Source organism: Ctenocephalides felis, unplaced genomic scaffold, assembly GCF_003426905.1.
Source record: "Ctenocephalides felis isolate EL2017-DRISC unplaced genomic scaffold, ASM342690v1 CF-g0.4_SCAFFOLD_01170, whole genome shotgun sequence".
Taxonomy (NCBI): domain Eukaryota; kingdom Metazoa; phylum Arthropoda; class Insecta; order Siphonaptera; family Pulicidae; genus Ctenocephalides; species Ctenocephalides felis.
The window spans coordinates 21,751,566-21,766,055 of NW_020537324.1; the positions used below are offsets into that span (position 1 = coordinate 21,751,566).

The 14,490-nt window shown below is 29.1% G+C and overlaps 1 protein-coding gene across 2 annotated transcripts in view; it reads right to left on the reverse strand.

Moving 5' to 3' along the window:
• LOC113365944 (semaphorin-2A) overlaps positions 1-14,490 on the reverse strand; it is a 596,710-nt gene that overhangs the window by 418,752 nt on the left and 163,468 nt on the right. The window contains exon 1 of one of the 2 annotated variants that reach the window (XM_026607488.1): positions 2,598-2,779. The exons of the other annotated variant lie outside the window; for it this stretch is intronic. Within the exon in view, the coding sequence (XP_026463273.1) occupies positions 2,598-2,769 (172 nt within the window). The 5' untranslated portion in view covers positions 2,770-2,779. Of the gene's footprint in view, positions 1-2,597; positions 2,780-14,490 lie in introns of those variants that run through there. 2 annotated transcript variants of the gene reach the window in all.

A 14,490-nucleotide genomic window follows, 5' to 3' on the forward strand; every position in this document is an offset into this window, starting at 1 on the left:
AAAGGGTGAATTTCGCAAACGTGATTTTTATCAATATCGACAATATAAAGTGAACATTTTAATTAACACAGACATGAACACCTGTCATTAAAACTTACACAAGCAAAGGGTAGAAATACATTGAACATAAATATTTAATCTTGATAATATAAAAATAAAATATGAATATATGTATTGCTAATTATATGCAGGCTTATCATTTTCTTATCTTTGTATATAACACAGTCATCAGCTTGATAAGTTATATTGAAATTTATTATCACATTATGTGCTTGATATAGGCACTATGTCAGACGCGGTATTAAATTGCATGAGTAATCTACCGTATTATAATTAAGTAGGTTCTGATGCAATGTTAAAACTAATTTATGAAAGAAACTAGTGAATCATGGCATCGTGCCTTAAGGCAAATTGCTGGAACATCCCGTACGGTAATTTTAAATTTTTAAAAGTTTTAAATTTTTGTGTAAATTCTGAAAAATATAATTTTTTTGAGATTTTTATTATTGTAAAGCAAATTGAACATTCAAGGAATAAAAATAATAGAAATTGCTCAATTAATAAAAACACTTCTTTTAAATAACTTCAAATAATTATAAAAACTTTTATGGATCTAATATAATATAAGTGTTTATATTTGGGGGACGATCTGTATATATGTTTACACGAAACGTAGAAAGATAACTAAAACCCTAATCGAAATGCATACTACTTTGGAATGCTTCAGAGGACCTTATCTAATATTGTGCATTTTTATTATATAAACATTTTGAGACGGAGTTGCATAGTGTAATTATAGAATTATATAGTTAAAATTATTTTAACACGTTTGCGGACAGTAACAATTTCTGAAATGTACAAAAATCGGCAGTCACTATATTTTTAAATTGATTGTGATACCCGAAATTTTATTAAACACCGATTTTAAGGGTAATCAGATTTTCATATTATAATCGTTATATACAATGAATATTATAGCATCCACGTCAAGTATTATGCTTTTATAGCTAGCTACTGACTGCGGGAAAAAAGATAATATGAAAATACCTAATGAATCAGGCATTACTTTGAGATTTATATAAAATTAAATTCGAAATAATTGACTCAAAAATTTGAATGCTGTAGCAGTCATTTCATTATGCATCACAATGAAAATGAACGCTATAGCATTCACAACTGGAAAAGTGTTAAGTATTCGTATAAGGAAAATATGTATAAGGAAACGATAGAGTTTTTACAATTTTGGAAACTTGTGTTTTTTTAATCAGTCTAATCGGATGCTCCATTCTGTCAAAAATGGCTTTTTTTGCTCATTTTGCTTCGTATCTCCGAAACGGCTAGACCTGTCTTAGCAAAAACCTAATAAGCACATTCTCCCACCAATACGAATCGAATGTTTTTTTTGAAACATTGAAATCGGTTGAAACGTGCTCTCGAAATCGTGAACAACAAATTGTATCCATACATACATACACACACACATATATTTTTTCTGAGGTATGCCAAAATGTTCAGAAATTTTCAAAACCTGAAGATATGTAAAAATTTTCAATTTCGATTTTTTGACGATTACAATAACTTGACTTTTGACTTGACTTCAAAATGTGAATGCTATAGCATTCATATCATTATGCATCACAATGAAAATGAATGCAATAGCGTGAGAATTTTTTAATTTTGAAAACTTGCCGCCACGAACCGAATCATTCTAATCGCATGCTCTATTCGGTCGAAAAATTGTATCCAAACATACATACATACATACACACACATACATCAATTTTTTCTAAGGTATGCCACAATGTCAAACAACTTCTGAAATGTAAAAATAGTGAAATCATTTTCGATGAGAAAATTCTCACTTTCCTATGGGAAGTTAATCAGTAGCAGTTTTATAGAATATTTGTTCATTGCGGGTGTAGTGTATAAGTGTAACAGTGTATTCAATAAATTTATTTAACAGTCTCTTTAACAAAACAGGAAAATTCATTACAATAGGGAGATTCAGAGGGAGGAATAACAATGATTGCATCTAAATTAAACTAAAGTTGCACGTGCTCGCGATTGTTATTACTCAATTTTTTTGATGATTATTTTTATTCTGCGAATGTTTATTTTCTTCCAAACTTATTTAACTAACATTAATGGCTGCTGTAATAATCAGTGTTCAACGATAAAAATGAGCAATTAAATTATTGTACTTTCGTTAAATGTTTGTCAAACATGAGGTACAAGTGATTAGTCATAAATACGAATTTGAATTGCGTACTGAGGTTTTGTAGAAACTACTATGTTAAAACTACGTTTGCAATTTATAACAATATAACACGGGAATTCATTACAATAGCAACGTCCTAGAGGGAGGAATAACAATGATTGCATCTAAATTAAACTATCCAATATATTCCAACAAATGTATAGCTCATAATAATGAGCAGAACACGTCCCGAGTTCGAAATGGCGTTGGGACTTGCAAGTTGCAACGCGGTAGCCCCGCACAGCACGTGCTCGCGATTCATCAAGCACGTTAATTGACAAAGTTCATAGTCATTAAGAAGAATGGCGGATTAAAACTTTCGCTAAACGCGTGCACTAACCTCTATGATGCCTTATGTGATGGTGGTGCTTGTTCACGCGCCCGCAGCACGGCTGCTCGTAGTAAAAATTCCAACTGTTCTCATAATCCGCATACACACCAAAATCAACTAGTTCAAAAAGAACAAAACAACACAAGAAGAACTTTAACAAGCACATTTTTTCACTGAACATTGTCGCAAATAAAAATTATATAATATAACGCTTGAGAGAACACAAATTGCACAGAAATAGTCACACAAAAAATACCGTCTGCAGGAAATAATATTGCATGCAGCAGTCAATACACGTTGGGACTGTTAACATTCACGACATAGTGGTAAAAACTGAATAAAACAAAAAGAAATTTACTTTCAAATTTATAGTTTGATATAATTATACCATTACTAATAAACGTCTATACATACTATTTATTATTATTATTATTCACTTCGAATTCGATATGACTTTTATTACGACAAGGGTTCAGCTCTGATCGCAGGCTGGTTGCCGACTGACGCTGAAACGAAAGGCATGGAAGCTTGCGTCCGTTCCATAGAAGACGCAACGGAGGCGAACGACCAGAAACCTTCACCCAAAACCGGCTTACAACGACACGAGGGTGAGCGAGATGAGACGAACATTCAACCTTCCTCTCTCAATGTTTTTGATTGCGCAGGTTTTGTTGTACAGGTATATGCCAGAGGATGGGTTCGAGAATCCTAGTAGTACACTCCGAATGATGAAAATGAAAATATCACGTTTAGTAATCAAGATTACTATGAAAAAATAATTATAGATACATACAATACATGGGTTTCCTTTTATGAATTGAAATATTAATAGATTTTGCATTTAAATCCTGACTTATAATGTAATGAGCTATTAATAATTGATTTTGTTTGAAAGCAAATGTGGAATTCTATAGCATTAAATGAAAAAACTAGTGGTGCATGGCATTTCTTAAGGCATATTGCTGGAACTTTCCGTACCGTATAAAAAAATTTATAATCAACAACAAAAATTGATTAACGACTAATAATAATCGTTTTAAATATATTCAACTAGGTTACTATAAATAATGTAACATTCTTTATTCGTAATATATGGGCTAAATATAAAAGCATATAAATTAGACAACGTAATTTATATATTTTGCAAGAAAAGTAAATAAACTAAATATATCTAATCAATTCGACTGAAGGACTTTATCTCATATTTTATCATTCATTCATTCATTTTAAATATACTCAACTAGGTTATTATAAGTAACATTTTTTATATACAAATTAGACAGCGAATGGTATGTATATATAAATTATTACAGGTAAGTAATTTTTGCTTCTCAATTTTATATAAAACCTTTATTAGTTAATTTTTATTACTCTTTACACTGGTACATAATTCATTCCATTGTGATTTTTCTAAATAATCTGTAATAACCATCATTAATTAATGTTAATCAATAGTTTTAAAAAACATTGACTTTAACAGAATAAACCTGATGATGGAACGTATCTAGTTCCGAAACGTCGTTATTAAACATCGCCAAGAAACAAATTGTTTTTTATTGTTGGATTTACTGTTCGGAAAAGAAACAATCAATATATTGAAAAAATCCAGGACTTGTCTATTGAAAATATATATATATATATATATATATAATATTTGAAAAAAAGTAAATAAGCTACATATCTAATCAAGCCCACTAAAGAACCTTATATTTTATCATTCACTGGATGACCTTATTTCATATTTTTAAGAACTATATAAACTGACAAATTGCTAATTATTTATTCCAAGTATATAAGTAAACCTTAGAATTTTGAAAAATAAATTGTTCATTATTTTTATATTATTAAAAAAAAAAATTTTTGTATATTTTCTGTAAATGTTGAAAATTTTGAACCCTCTGGACCTGCCTTTCCCAGATACCATCAACATCATCGCACAAAAAAATGTGCTTTGAATAATTCTAATCCGATACTCTGTTCTCTCAAAAACTGCTATTTTTTGCACTTTTTGTTTTGTATCTCCAAAACTTCTGGACCTGCCTTTGCCAAAAACTAATAAGCACTTCTCCGCGTCAATACAAATCGAATGTTTCCTGTTTCAAAAAACATTTTCAATCATTCAAATCAATGAACCCGTGCCCTCGAAATCGTGGATGAAAAATTAGTCTATAAACATACCATGTTTACACACATAAATACGCACATTCATCCATTTTTGCCAAGGTATGCCAAAATGTTCAGAAGGATATGAAACTTTAAAAAATTGAAATTTGAAATTTTCATTTTCGATTTTTTTGCGATTACTATAACTTACCCTATGGGAATAAAAACCCCGTAAATAAAAGTCGGCATTAGTAAATACATCAATGATTTATGAAATGGCTTTCAATCAAATAAAATTATTGAATTGAACCTAAAGAAATAGTAAAATTATATGTATTTTTATGACCTGAATCGTGTATTAAACTCTTCATAAAAAACTTGTGACATTCGCCCTCAAAGAGAGGTTTTAGTGTAATCTTTTTGGTTCATTAATTATAATAAAATTTATTATGAATTATCAGAATGTTATATAATCATAACTATAATCAACACTCTCATAGTGCGGTATCATTTAACCAAATGCAAATTTTAAATTATTTGTGTGCTTTGTTAATTGACTACTTACTTATGTGAATAACAAAATTGTAATAAATATATCTCTTTCTAGGATATTTTACTGAGTATTTTGGAAGACTGCATAAACTAGTTTTGTAAAAAAAATGATAAATAAATAAAAAATTTCTTATTACAATGTTGGATGACGTAGATCTGGGCTGTATGCCAGTTATGTTGTCGGAACAAGTAAAATGAATTCAAATTAAGAGAAAGAAAATGTAATGCTTTGTACTGTGCCAAAAGATAATCATTATTAATTCATTCATTATTTAAAGAAAATTTATGTAAATACACAAGTTCACCTTGTAATTTGGCGCACAACACGAGTTAACACAACGTGAAATTGTGCTACAAGCTTAATAATAAGGGGTCGAAATAATGCTATCAATATGCAGGCCTAAACCAGACTGACGGAATTAAAAACTTTGCTGGTTAATTATAACGGAAGCTATTTTCTTTTCGTAATTACCGCTACCCTTCCTTAATTATTATCCCGAAGACGAATTTTTAACTTTTGTGGTTTCGTTTGCTTCCTCAGTTAACAAATAACCTGCATGCGCCTTTTTATATGCGGGCGGGATACAATTCACAGAGATAAATTTAACTTGTTTTGTATTTGTGTGAAATAGTACCTTATTCAGGTAGAATACATACCCTATTTCTAATTAAGTGTAAAAGAAATTAACTTAACTGACTAAAATTATTATCATTCTTGTGATAAATTTGTCAATACAAATAAGTGTAATATGTTCATTAATGACTTACCGAAGAAGTTTGTTTTCGAAAAAAATCGATTAGCTGAGTTGTTTTCTCGACGTTTCAAGTCATTCCGAATCGAATGAGACCAAATTTGGAAAAAGTATGTGTGTGTATATATGAACGTGAATCCCTTTTTTGACCTTTCGTCTACGTTTTCTCAAAGACAGCTGATTTCAAAAATTTGAAAGACATTTGGTGTAACACGGAAAGAACTAGCTTTTGTCAATTTTCATGACGATCGGCCAAGCCGTTTCCATGTAATTAGCAAAAGTGTAAAATATTGCGTCCACGTTTTAGCCCACGACCTTGAATAGATTTTTAAAATTTAAAAACTGTTTAAAACAAATAGGTTAGAAATTGCGTTAATTAGTTTTTGGTAAAGATTGGGCCGTAATAAAATGCTGAATTTTTTATGATTTTGATGAAACTTTATATGACGAGAAATTTGTAGACTGAAATAACTAACTAACATATTATAGGCCTACGATAAGCGGTTGAATTACAAAAATAAAAATTTAGAATTATGTCGCGAGCTTGAGCGATTCTAATCAGAATCTGTGCCGAAGCATATGTACTTTCTTTCGTGCGAAGCTACTGATTACAGTTGACGTCCAGTCTGCACTTAAAATACATTTTTAGAACACGAAATGTATAATTTCATAAATGTTATAGACATATTTAAAATACATCAAACAGAAATTGTATCGATTATTTCTTGAAAGTTATTACAAAAATAACATTTTTGATGAAACAATTGACTGTAATGAAACAATTTTATGTAAATAACTGAATTTTGATTATTATTGAATAAGTAGCATATGTATACGTATTATAATAGAACAAAAATGCATGAATGCAAAATACATATTTTCCACATGAATTTGTTATTGCTAGTAAATCTGACAAAATCCTGCAAAACAAGCAAAATCAAAAAGGTATTGTGCAAAACATTTCACAGCAACTCTCGAAAAGAGTTTAATCCCGAGAGACTATTGTTTAATAGACAAGTCGAAGCCATGCCGTAGGGAGTTTGTTTTAAATCTTGACACAGAGGGAGCGATTTATATAAAAATAACAACTGAGCAAAATGGCAAAAATCTCGCGAAAACAATGGCTCAGATTTGCACAAAAGCCAAACTAGAACAGCGGAGCAAGTTATTTATTGCAAGAGTATGATCATAATTTACGATATGGAACAAACATTTACGTTTTTTGTTACACGGTGCGATCGATAAGAATTGAAACAATAATTTTCAGATCACAACATTTCACAAAAGAAAAACATTAAATTATCAATTTTAAATATAATTTTGAAAAAGAATTGGTTATGGTTATTGGTTATTTAAAACTTGTTGACTTTCTAAGCATATGATAAAAATAATTACAGAATATATTATTGTTAAGAATTTCTATACACACGCATCCAAAACTATATTAAAAATAGAGTGTTCCAGCTTTTGGAAAACTTATTAACACCTATACTGCATTCATTAGAAATAAAGTACTAACGCACAGTCAGAAGTTTCCTTATATTCTAGAAAGAAAGTTATCAGTTCAAATTGATAAAAAAATCAATTTATTATTTTTAACCTATTAATAAATAAAAGTCCCTTTTTACAATTTTTGTTTTGTTATCAATGTAAAAATCCTCTGTTGCATCATCTATATAAGTTTATATAGTCTGGCCTTAGACTAAAAATAAAGTTGAATTATGCACTTTTTGATTTTAATTAACCACAATAAATATTTTTTATTTACATTTGTGAATTACGATCTGTCGTTCTTATACGACATTCAGTAATTTTGATGATTTATTAAATAAAGGAAAACAGGTCGAAAGGTCACCTATTGGTGATCGATTCGATGTTGGATATATTTAACTTATAGATGTAGTCCTGTTGTGAAAATATTTAATTAAGCCTACTTAAGGAACCACAATAAATATATAATCAGTTTATTAAAAATAACACATTGGTTGCCAACACACTTTAGTACTTTTCTTTAGAGGAGCGCTTCTCAAAGTCGTCCGATTTGAAACATTTTAAATTTATAGATCAACAAAAAAGACTTAATTCTTAAAAACTTGGAGCAATTGTATCATTTTCACCTAGATATCCTAGTCACGATTACGCTTCCAAAGTTTAAATGAATAAAAGTAATAAAAAATGAACTACATTACCCGAAAATGGTCACAATTTCACCAAAGCACTAGGTTGTACTGAAAAGCTCGTAGTTTTCAAACTACATAAAATAAAAAAATCTAATTTGTTTCATAACAGTTCGATTAAAACTATCACAAAGTTTTGGTTTAACGTTGAGTTCCGGGACACCATGTATATGCAATATATATAATGCACCATGCATTATATATAATCTATAAATAAAAAATGAATATTTTATGTCAAAAACTTTACACCAAAATTGCAAAGTAAAATAACGTATAGTATAGTATAACAGTATAAATCTTGGTTGATTCCTAAATTATCTTCTTGGCTATTGCTTGTCACATGTTATTGACACTAAATTGATTGAAACAAAAGAAAGTAAATGGTATCTCAAAGCGTTTCTTGATGTAATTACTTTCTATAAATTACCTTTTACCATTACAATCAGTTTAGCTCATCAGACGTTGTATAAATTATGCCGATTGTCACTCAACAGGCCGAGCTACATAGAAAATAAAATTCCGAATGATTTGTCTCGATATTTATAGTCGTGGAAAGAGTAGCAAATGTGCCAAGAAATCTTTTCTGTCCGGCCGCAACCCCGAAAGTAAAGTTTCGCATTCGGTAATTGACAATCGGATTCGACGTCAATCCGCTGTCGTATTTCGCATTTAATCGCGAACGAGTCCGCCGTAAGTTGCTGTTCTTTGCCTAGAGATGAGAATTGTAAGTGAAACCTCGATACATAAATAATTTTGACTGATTTGTTTTACAATGCTACGTAAATTATAAATTAAACCCTCAAGATTGTAATTAGGCTCATTAAATTGAATAATTTACAATTTATAGCATATATTTGGCTGAAATGCCAAAATTAATATATGAAATCTGTGTTTGATAAATTTATTTATTTATTATTTATTTTTATAACTATTTTTCAAAGCGCATAAACCATAGAAAGATAAACAATATTTGTACTAATTATTATAATATATTATAATTAAATATATTAGTTATTATATATAATATACATATGTCTAATTATTTTATGACCGTAAAATGTCTTTTTTTACTTTTATTTTGGATTTCTTGAACTGCTGGACCTGCTTTTTCAAAAATGTTCTCTCAAAAATTGAACGGCCATATTTTGGACTTTCTGTCGCATATCTTTGAAACGGCTGATCTTGCCTTTGCCAAAAACTAATTAGCACGGAATCAAATGTTTTTTTGAATTATTGAAATAACAAACTTTTTAACTCAATGCTGCATTAAATTTTTAAAATTTTATGGCGCGCCGAACTTATTAAAATTTACAAAGCTCTTGTTATACTATAACTATACTAAATACTAATAAACATTATAATATAAAATTACAAAAGTAGAAAAGTAAATATTTTATAATTTGAATAATAAAAAAAGAAAATATTATAATTAATTTATCGTTTTGGAAAGGTTGATAAAATAAATAAAATTGTATTTTAGAAATGCTTGGTGCACCATAGCTAAATATTTAAAGGGCCTCATGAAAACCGCGGGCTGCCAATCTTCTTGCAATAGAGTAAAAAAATTGTAGAAAAAAGCATTTAAAAAGTATTTTTGTATAAATATCATTCTATATGCTCAATGTTACTAAATAATAAATTGAATATGTTTGATGTCAACTTAAAATTTACTAGTGAAATTTAATCAAAAGAAGGATATGAATTGTTGTGATGTCACTTTTTGATTAAATGATATTTTTTTTATTAAACAATATATTTACAACTGTCCTACATAGACATTAAGTAAATCTTATGGCAATTATATGTAAAAATGACATCAATATATAAATAGTGAAAAATACACAGTTGCATTTTTCCTTTATAAGAAGTAATATAATGTGACACGAGTAATTACAAGCTAATTAAATCACTAAATATTTTTCTTTTGAGTCTTTGTGTTGTGTTTGTGGATAGCAGTGCGTTGGCCAAATTAAATGATTTTTAGACATTTTTAAAAAATGATTTTTTTATAGTTTTCCAACTCTAAACAACACTGGGAAGACTTATTTTCATCCATATTTTCAAGTAAAGATGGATATCACTACTTGAAATAAGGTTGTCTGAACTACGGGCTTCAACTTCGGACTTCATGATTACAAACACGGGCGCTTACAGGGCCAGAATATAATACTTGTGAAAATGTTTGTTTTCAATTAGGCCTTTACTTCAAGGCAATGCATTTTTTTTTTATTATTGTTGTTGAGTCTCATCAAAAGACGAGTACATTAGTACATAGCGAAATGTTATCCGAGAACTGTAATGCATTAATTCAGCAAGGATCTATTATCCCGATTTGAATGCCATACGGGCAAGATATTATTATTAATTCAATATCGTAAATTCTAAATCGGTTTTGCCGTATTGAGAGATTAGTACTCTTTATATCAGTTGTATTTCCAGTTTGCCTTTCATGTGCAATTAACGTGTTATCGGATTATCTTACATCAAGAGCATCCAGATGCCTCAAGCAACTATATGTTTGTACCTATACAGCTACCCTTACAATTAGTACGAGCCCATGCCGATCACGCTAAGGGTGACCATGCGGAAGCTCATATGTCTGATTATAATTAAATTGGAGCAATTAAAATCAATACGCCAGTAATTATTTTAAACTCTGCATATATGCAAAATAATTATTACAGAGATTTATTCGCAAAATTTTAATGGGTTGAAATCTTAAAGGATTAAACATTACTCATAATCATTACAAATCATTTAGTAAATAATAATCATTACTTCTCAGGATAATTGATTATGATTTCTATCATGCCTTTGATCTAATTTCATGAGAAATAAAGTAGCTACTCAGACATAGTCAGAGAAAGGTATAAAACAAGGCTTATAGAACATCATAGTAGCCTGAAAGTACTGAAGTATTAAAAAATCTTATGACCAATTTTAAGTTCACTAAAGTATAAATCTATTTTCACATTTTTGCCTTCATTCTTCATATACTATCACCACTATAAATAACTACTTTGCTGGACCTATTTTTAGTTCTAAGATTTACTTTTTCATACTTTATGAATACATAAGACCTTAAATATACCCACTTAAGTCATTAAATCAATTGCTATTGATTTAGTGTGTTATGCAAATACATGATCAAACTAATAAAATGAAGATTATGATATTGTAGAAAATTGTAAAAAATAAATTGAACTAATATTCTAATATTGTTACATTTTTTTACTATTATATTAAAAGTGAAATTAACGAGTGTTGTGATGACCTCTTACAAATAGCAATCTAACGGTTGTCCTATCTAAATTTGAAGAAATTATTATTAGTATTAGTAGTATTAATTCTAATACCGACGACTTCTTAGTAAAGCACAAATGCATGAGAAGGCCTATTTTTACTTGAAAACATTTTTCTATCTGTGTTTTCATGTGTAAACAGATGCCAATACTACTTTACATCAGACTGCCCGAAACAGGTATCGAACCTGGAACTGGAAGCCCATAGATCTAACGACCATGCCACGAAAAAGATCAGATTAATTACATGAACAGTTTAAAAGATATCTTTTTTTTAAATATTGATTTAACAGCAATCAAAAAAATACAATTTTTTAAGCAATTTGGCTTATCATAAGAAACATATAATACATACAAAAAAAAAACACATATACATTAGGGTGGTCCATAACAAGGACACGTTCGAATCTTTTTGCTCCCAAGGGCGACAAAGCTTCCAAATGAATAAAAATGAATCTCTAATAGAATTAGCTCTTAATATAAACGATAGAGCGCACGTCAATTGAAAGTTTCTTATATTTGTTATTAACATACGTCATTAAGTAAGTCCTTGCGCCATTTGTTTGCACATAACGTGATGACACATAAGAATATTTATAAACCTCATAACCTCTAAATAAATCCATGTGGGCTGTTATGTAATATTTATTCATCATGGAATCAAGATAATAATTTGAGTTTCAACATCACCAATTAAATAAATATTTTGCTGCAAAATCAATCTTGATTCCATGATGAATAGGATTTAATTAGAGGTTAAGTTACACGCTAATACAATCACACTTCGTATATTACATTGCTTGAGAGATTTATAAATACAGAAAAATTTATATCTGACGCAATGATTAGGTTTTTTTTAAATTATTTTTTATATTATTTTTAATAGCAATCCGAACTGAAAAATTTTATAAGCTGTTGTGCAAATTTGACTCAATACTATTCTTAATACTAGTCGGTCCTACATGTGGCAACCCGAACAGTTGTCATATATTTGTTTGATGAATTATTATTACAATTTTTGTAATAGGGCGAATCACGGCTATTTTTATTTGGAAGTGAAAACCGTGATTACTGCTTGACAATTGGTTGCTCGAAGTGGGATCGAACCTGGGATCACCTAACTATAACGAAGCCTTATGAGGTTTATTTGAAAATAAGTGATCATATATTACAATTTTGTGATCAACTATAAATACAAAAATAGTTTGTTAAAGAAAAACAGCAAATCTCAAAATTCGCTTAAAAATGTATATATAATCTTACAGTACGTTTGCAGATGCGATTGAATCGAGATGTCCCATTCCGCCCCCAGAAGTCGAGAGGTGGGCTTTCTACGTTCCTTGGTCGTTTTAACTTTTGCGAACTTACTGCATGAGCTCGAAGAGAAATAATGTTTGGCTCGTCGGATGGGGATTCCTGCGTTAAATTATTTACGGCTAAAGATGATCTGTTACATTGACCCGCGGAGCATAGGGCAACCCATCAGACGAGTTGGCTTCGTACTCCTTACGGAGTATTGGATATGGTTTAATAGTTATGACGACGATGCACACATCTTTATATTTATATACTGCGGTAGAAAGCGAGCGAGTGAACCGGAGAGTTCATATAGAGTTATTTAGAATCGTGAAAGATGCTGTTATATATTTATTTTATGGCTTATAACTTCTTGGCAACGTGTTGTTATAAATAGATATCCGAATGACGGCGCTTTACGGTTTGGGGGTGTGAACCAGGATACGATTAGTGAGTATCAACATGTGAAAAGCATTTAAATGTACATTTGGAATAAGATATTTGAGGTATCGTGGATATTTATTGAGGCATAAAGATATAGCATTTGACTTTATTTTATGAAGTATTTATTGATAACCACGTATAAATGATGCTTTTATACCTATACAAAACGGGTCCCTATGGTGATAGTTTATATTTATCTACATTTGTAATTTATAGTCAATAAATAGAGCCTATAATTAAATACGATTAAATATTAAATTTTAGTGTTAGAGTTTAATGCTTCATTTCCATCTCAGGCAGCTTCATATCAAACTTTGAAGTCACACATCTAAACTTAATTTCAAGTAAATATACCTGTGCAAATATTTATTACATAATTATTAAAAATATCTAGAAATCTTCAGCTTTGATATATTTTAAATTACATCAAACTGCTCATAGAACACTAATCATAGTTCTAATTTGTATTCAAGAATAATGAAAAAAATCAGTAATAAAACAATAGGTACTTTGTTTTGTCACTATCGATTAACAATTTCAAATAAGTAGTACACACATGTTAAATTCTTGTCATTAAGAACTATTTAATATGAGGAATTTGATATTTGATATATTTGATTTGTATGTATATGATTATAATTTATTATTATTATTATTAATCTCTAAAATTTTAAAAATAATTATATTTTTGAATAATAACTTAATATATAGTTCTTTGAAAACTCAATCTGAATATGCTTCTATATCAAATGAAAAAATATGCTATTATTATAAGAACGAGTAAAACTTTATTTCTAACATAACTGCAAGAATAGTTCTTGTTGTAATTCCCAGTATTACTTCATCAACAATTTTCTCAAATTATTTAAAAATATTGCACATTTAATTGGTGCATGGTTATGGATAGTTTTAATTACAATTTATATATATGTAAATGTAGAATAAAAACAAATATATTAATGGATTTTTTTAAGAATAAGCCCAAAAAATTTAAAACTTGTACGCTCGTGATTAGAAAAATTTAAATATATTTTTCATTAATACTGTTGATTTATATTAACAGTACATAGTAATACACAAAACAAATTAATTAATAATTAGCAATTAAATATATTATTTAACATGAGAAAATCACGTTCTGTACCAAGGCGTCAGTAAAGTATAGAGGTACTAATAATTATTTCAATAATCCACATTTTTTAGTCACATTTTTTTTATATTTAATGACTTATTGTGCTCCTAAATACCAGTTTATGAAAACAATTCACATAATGGT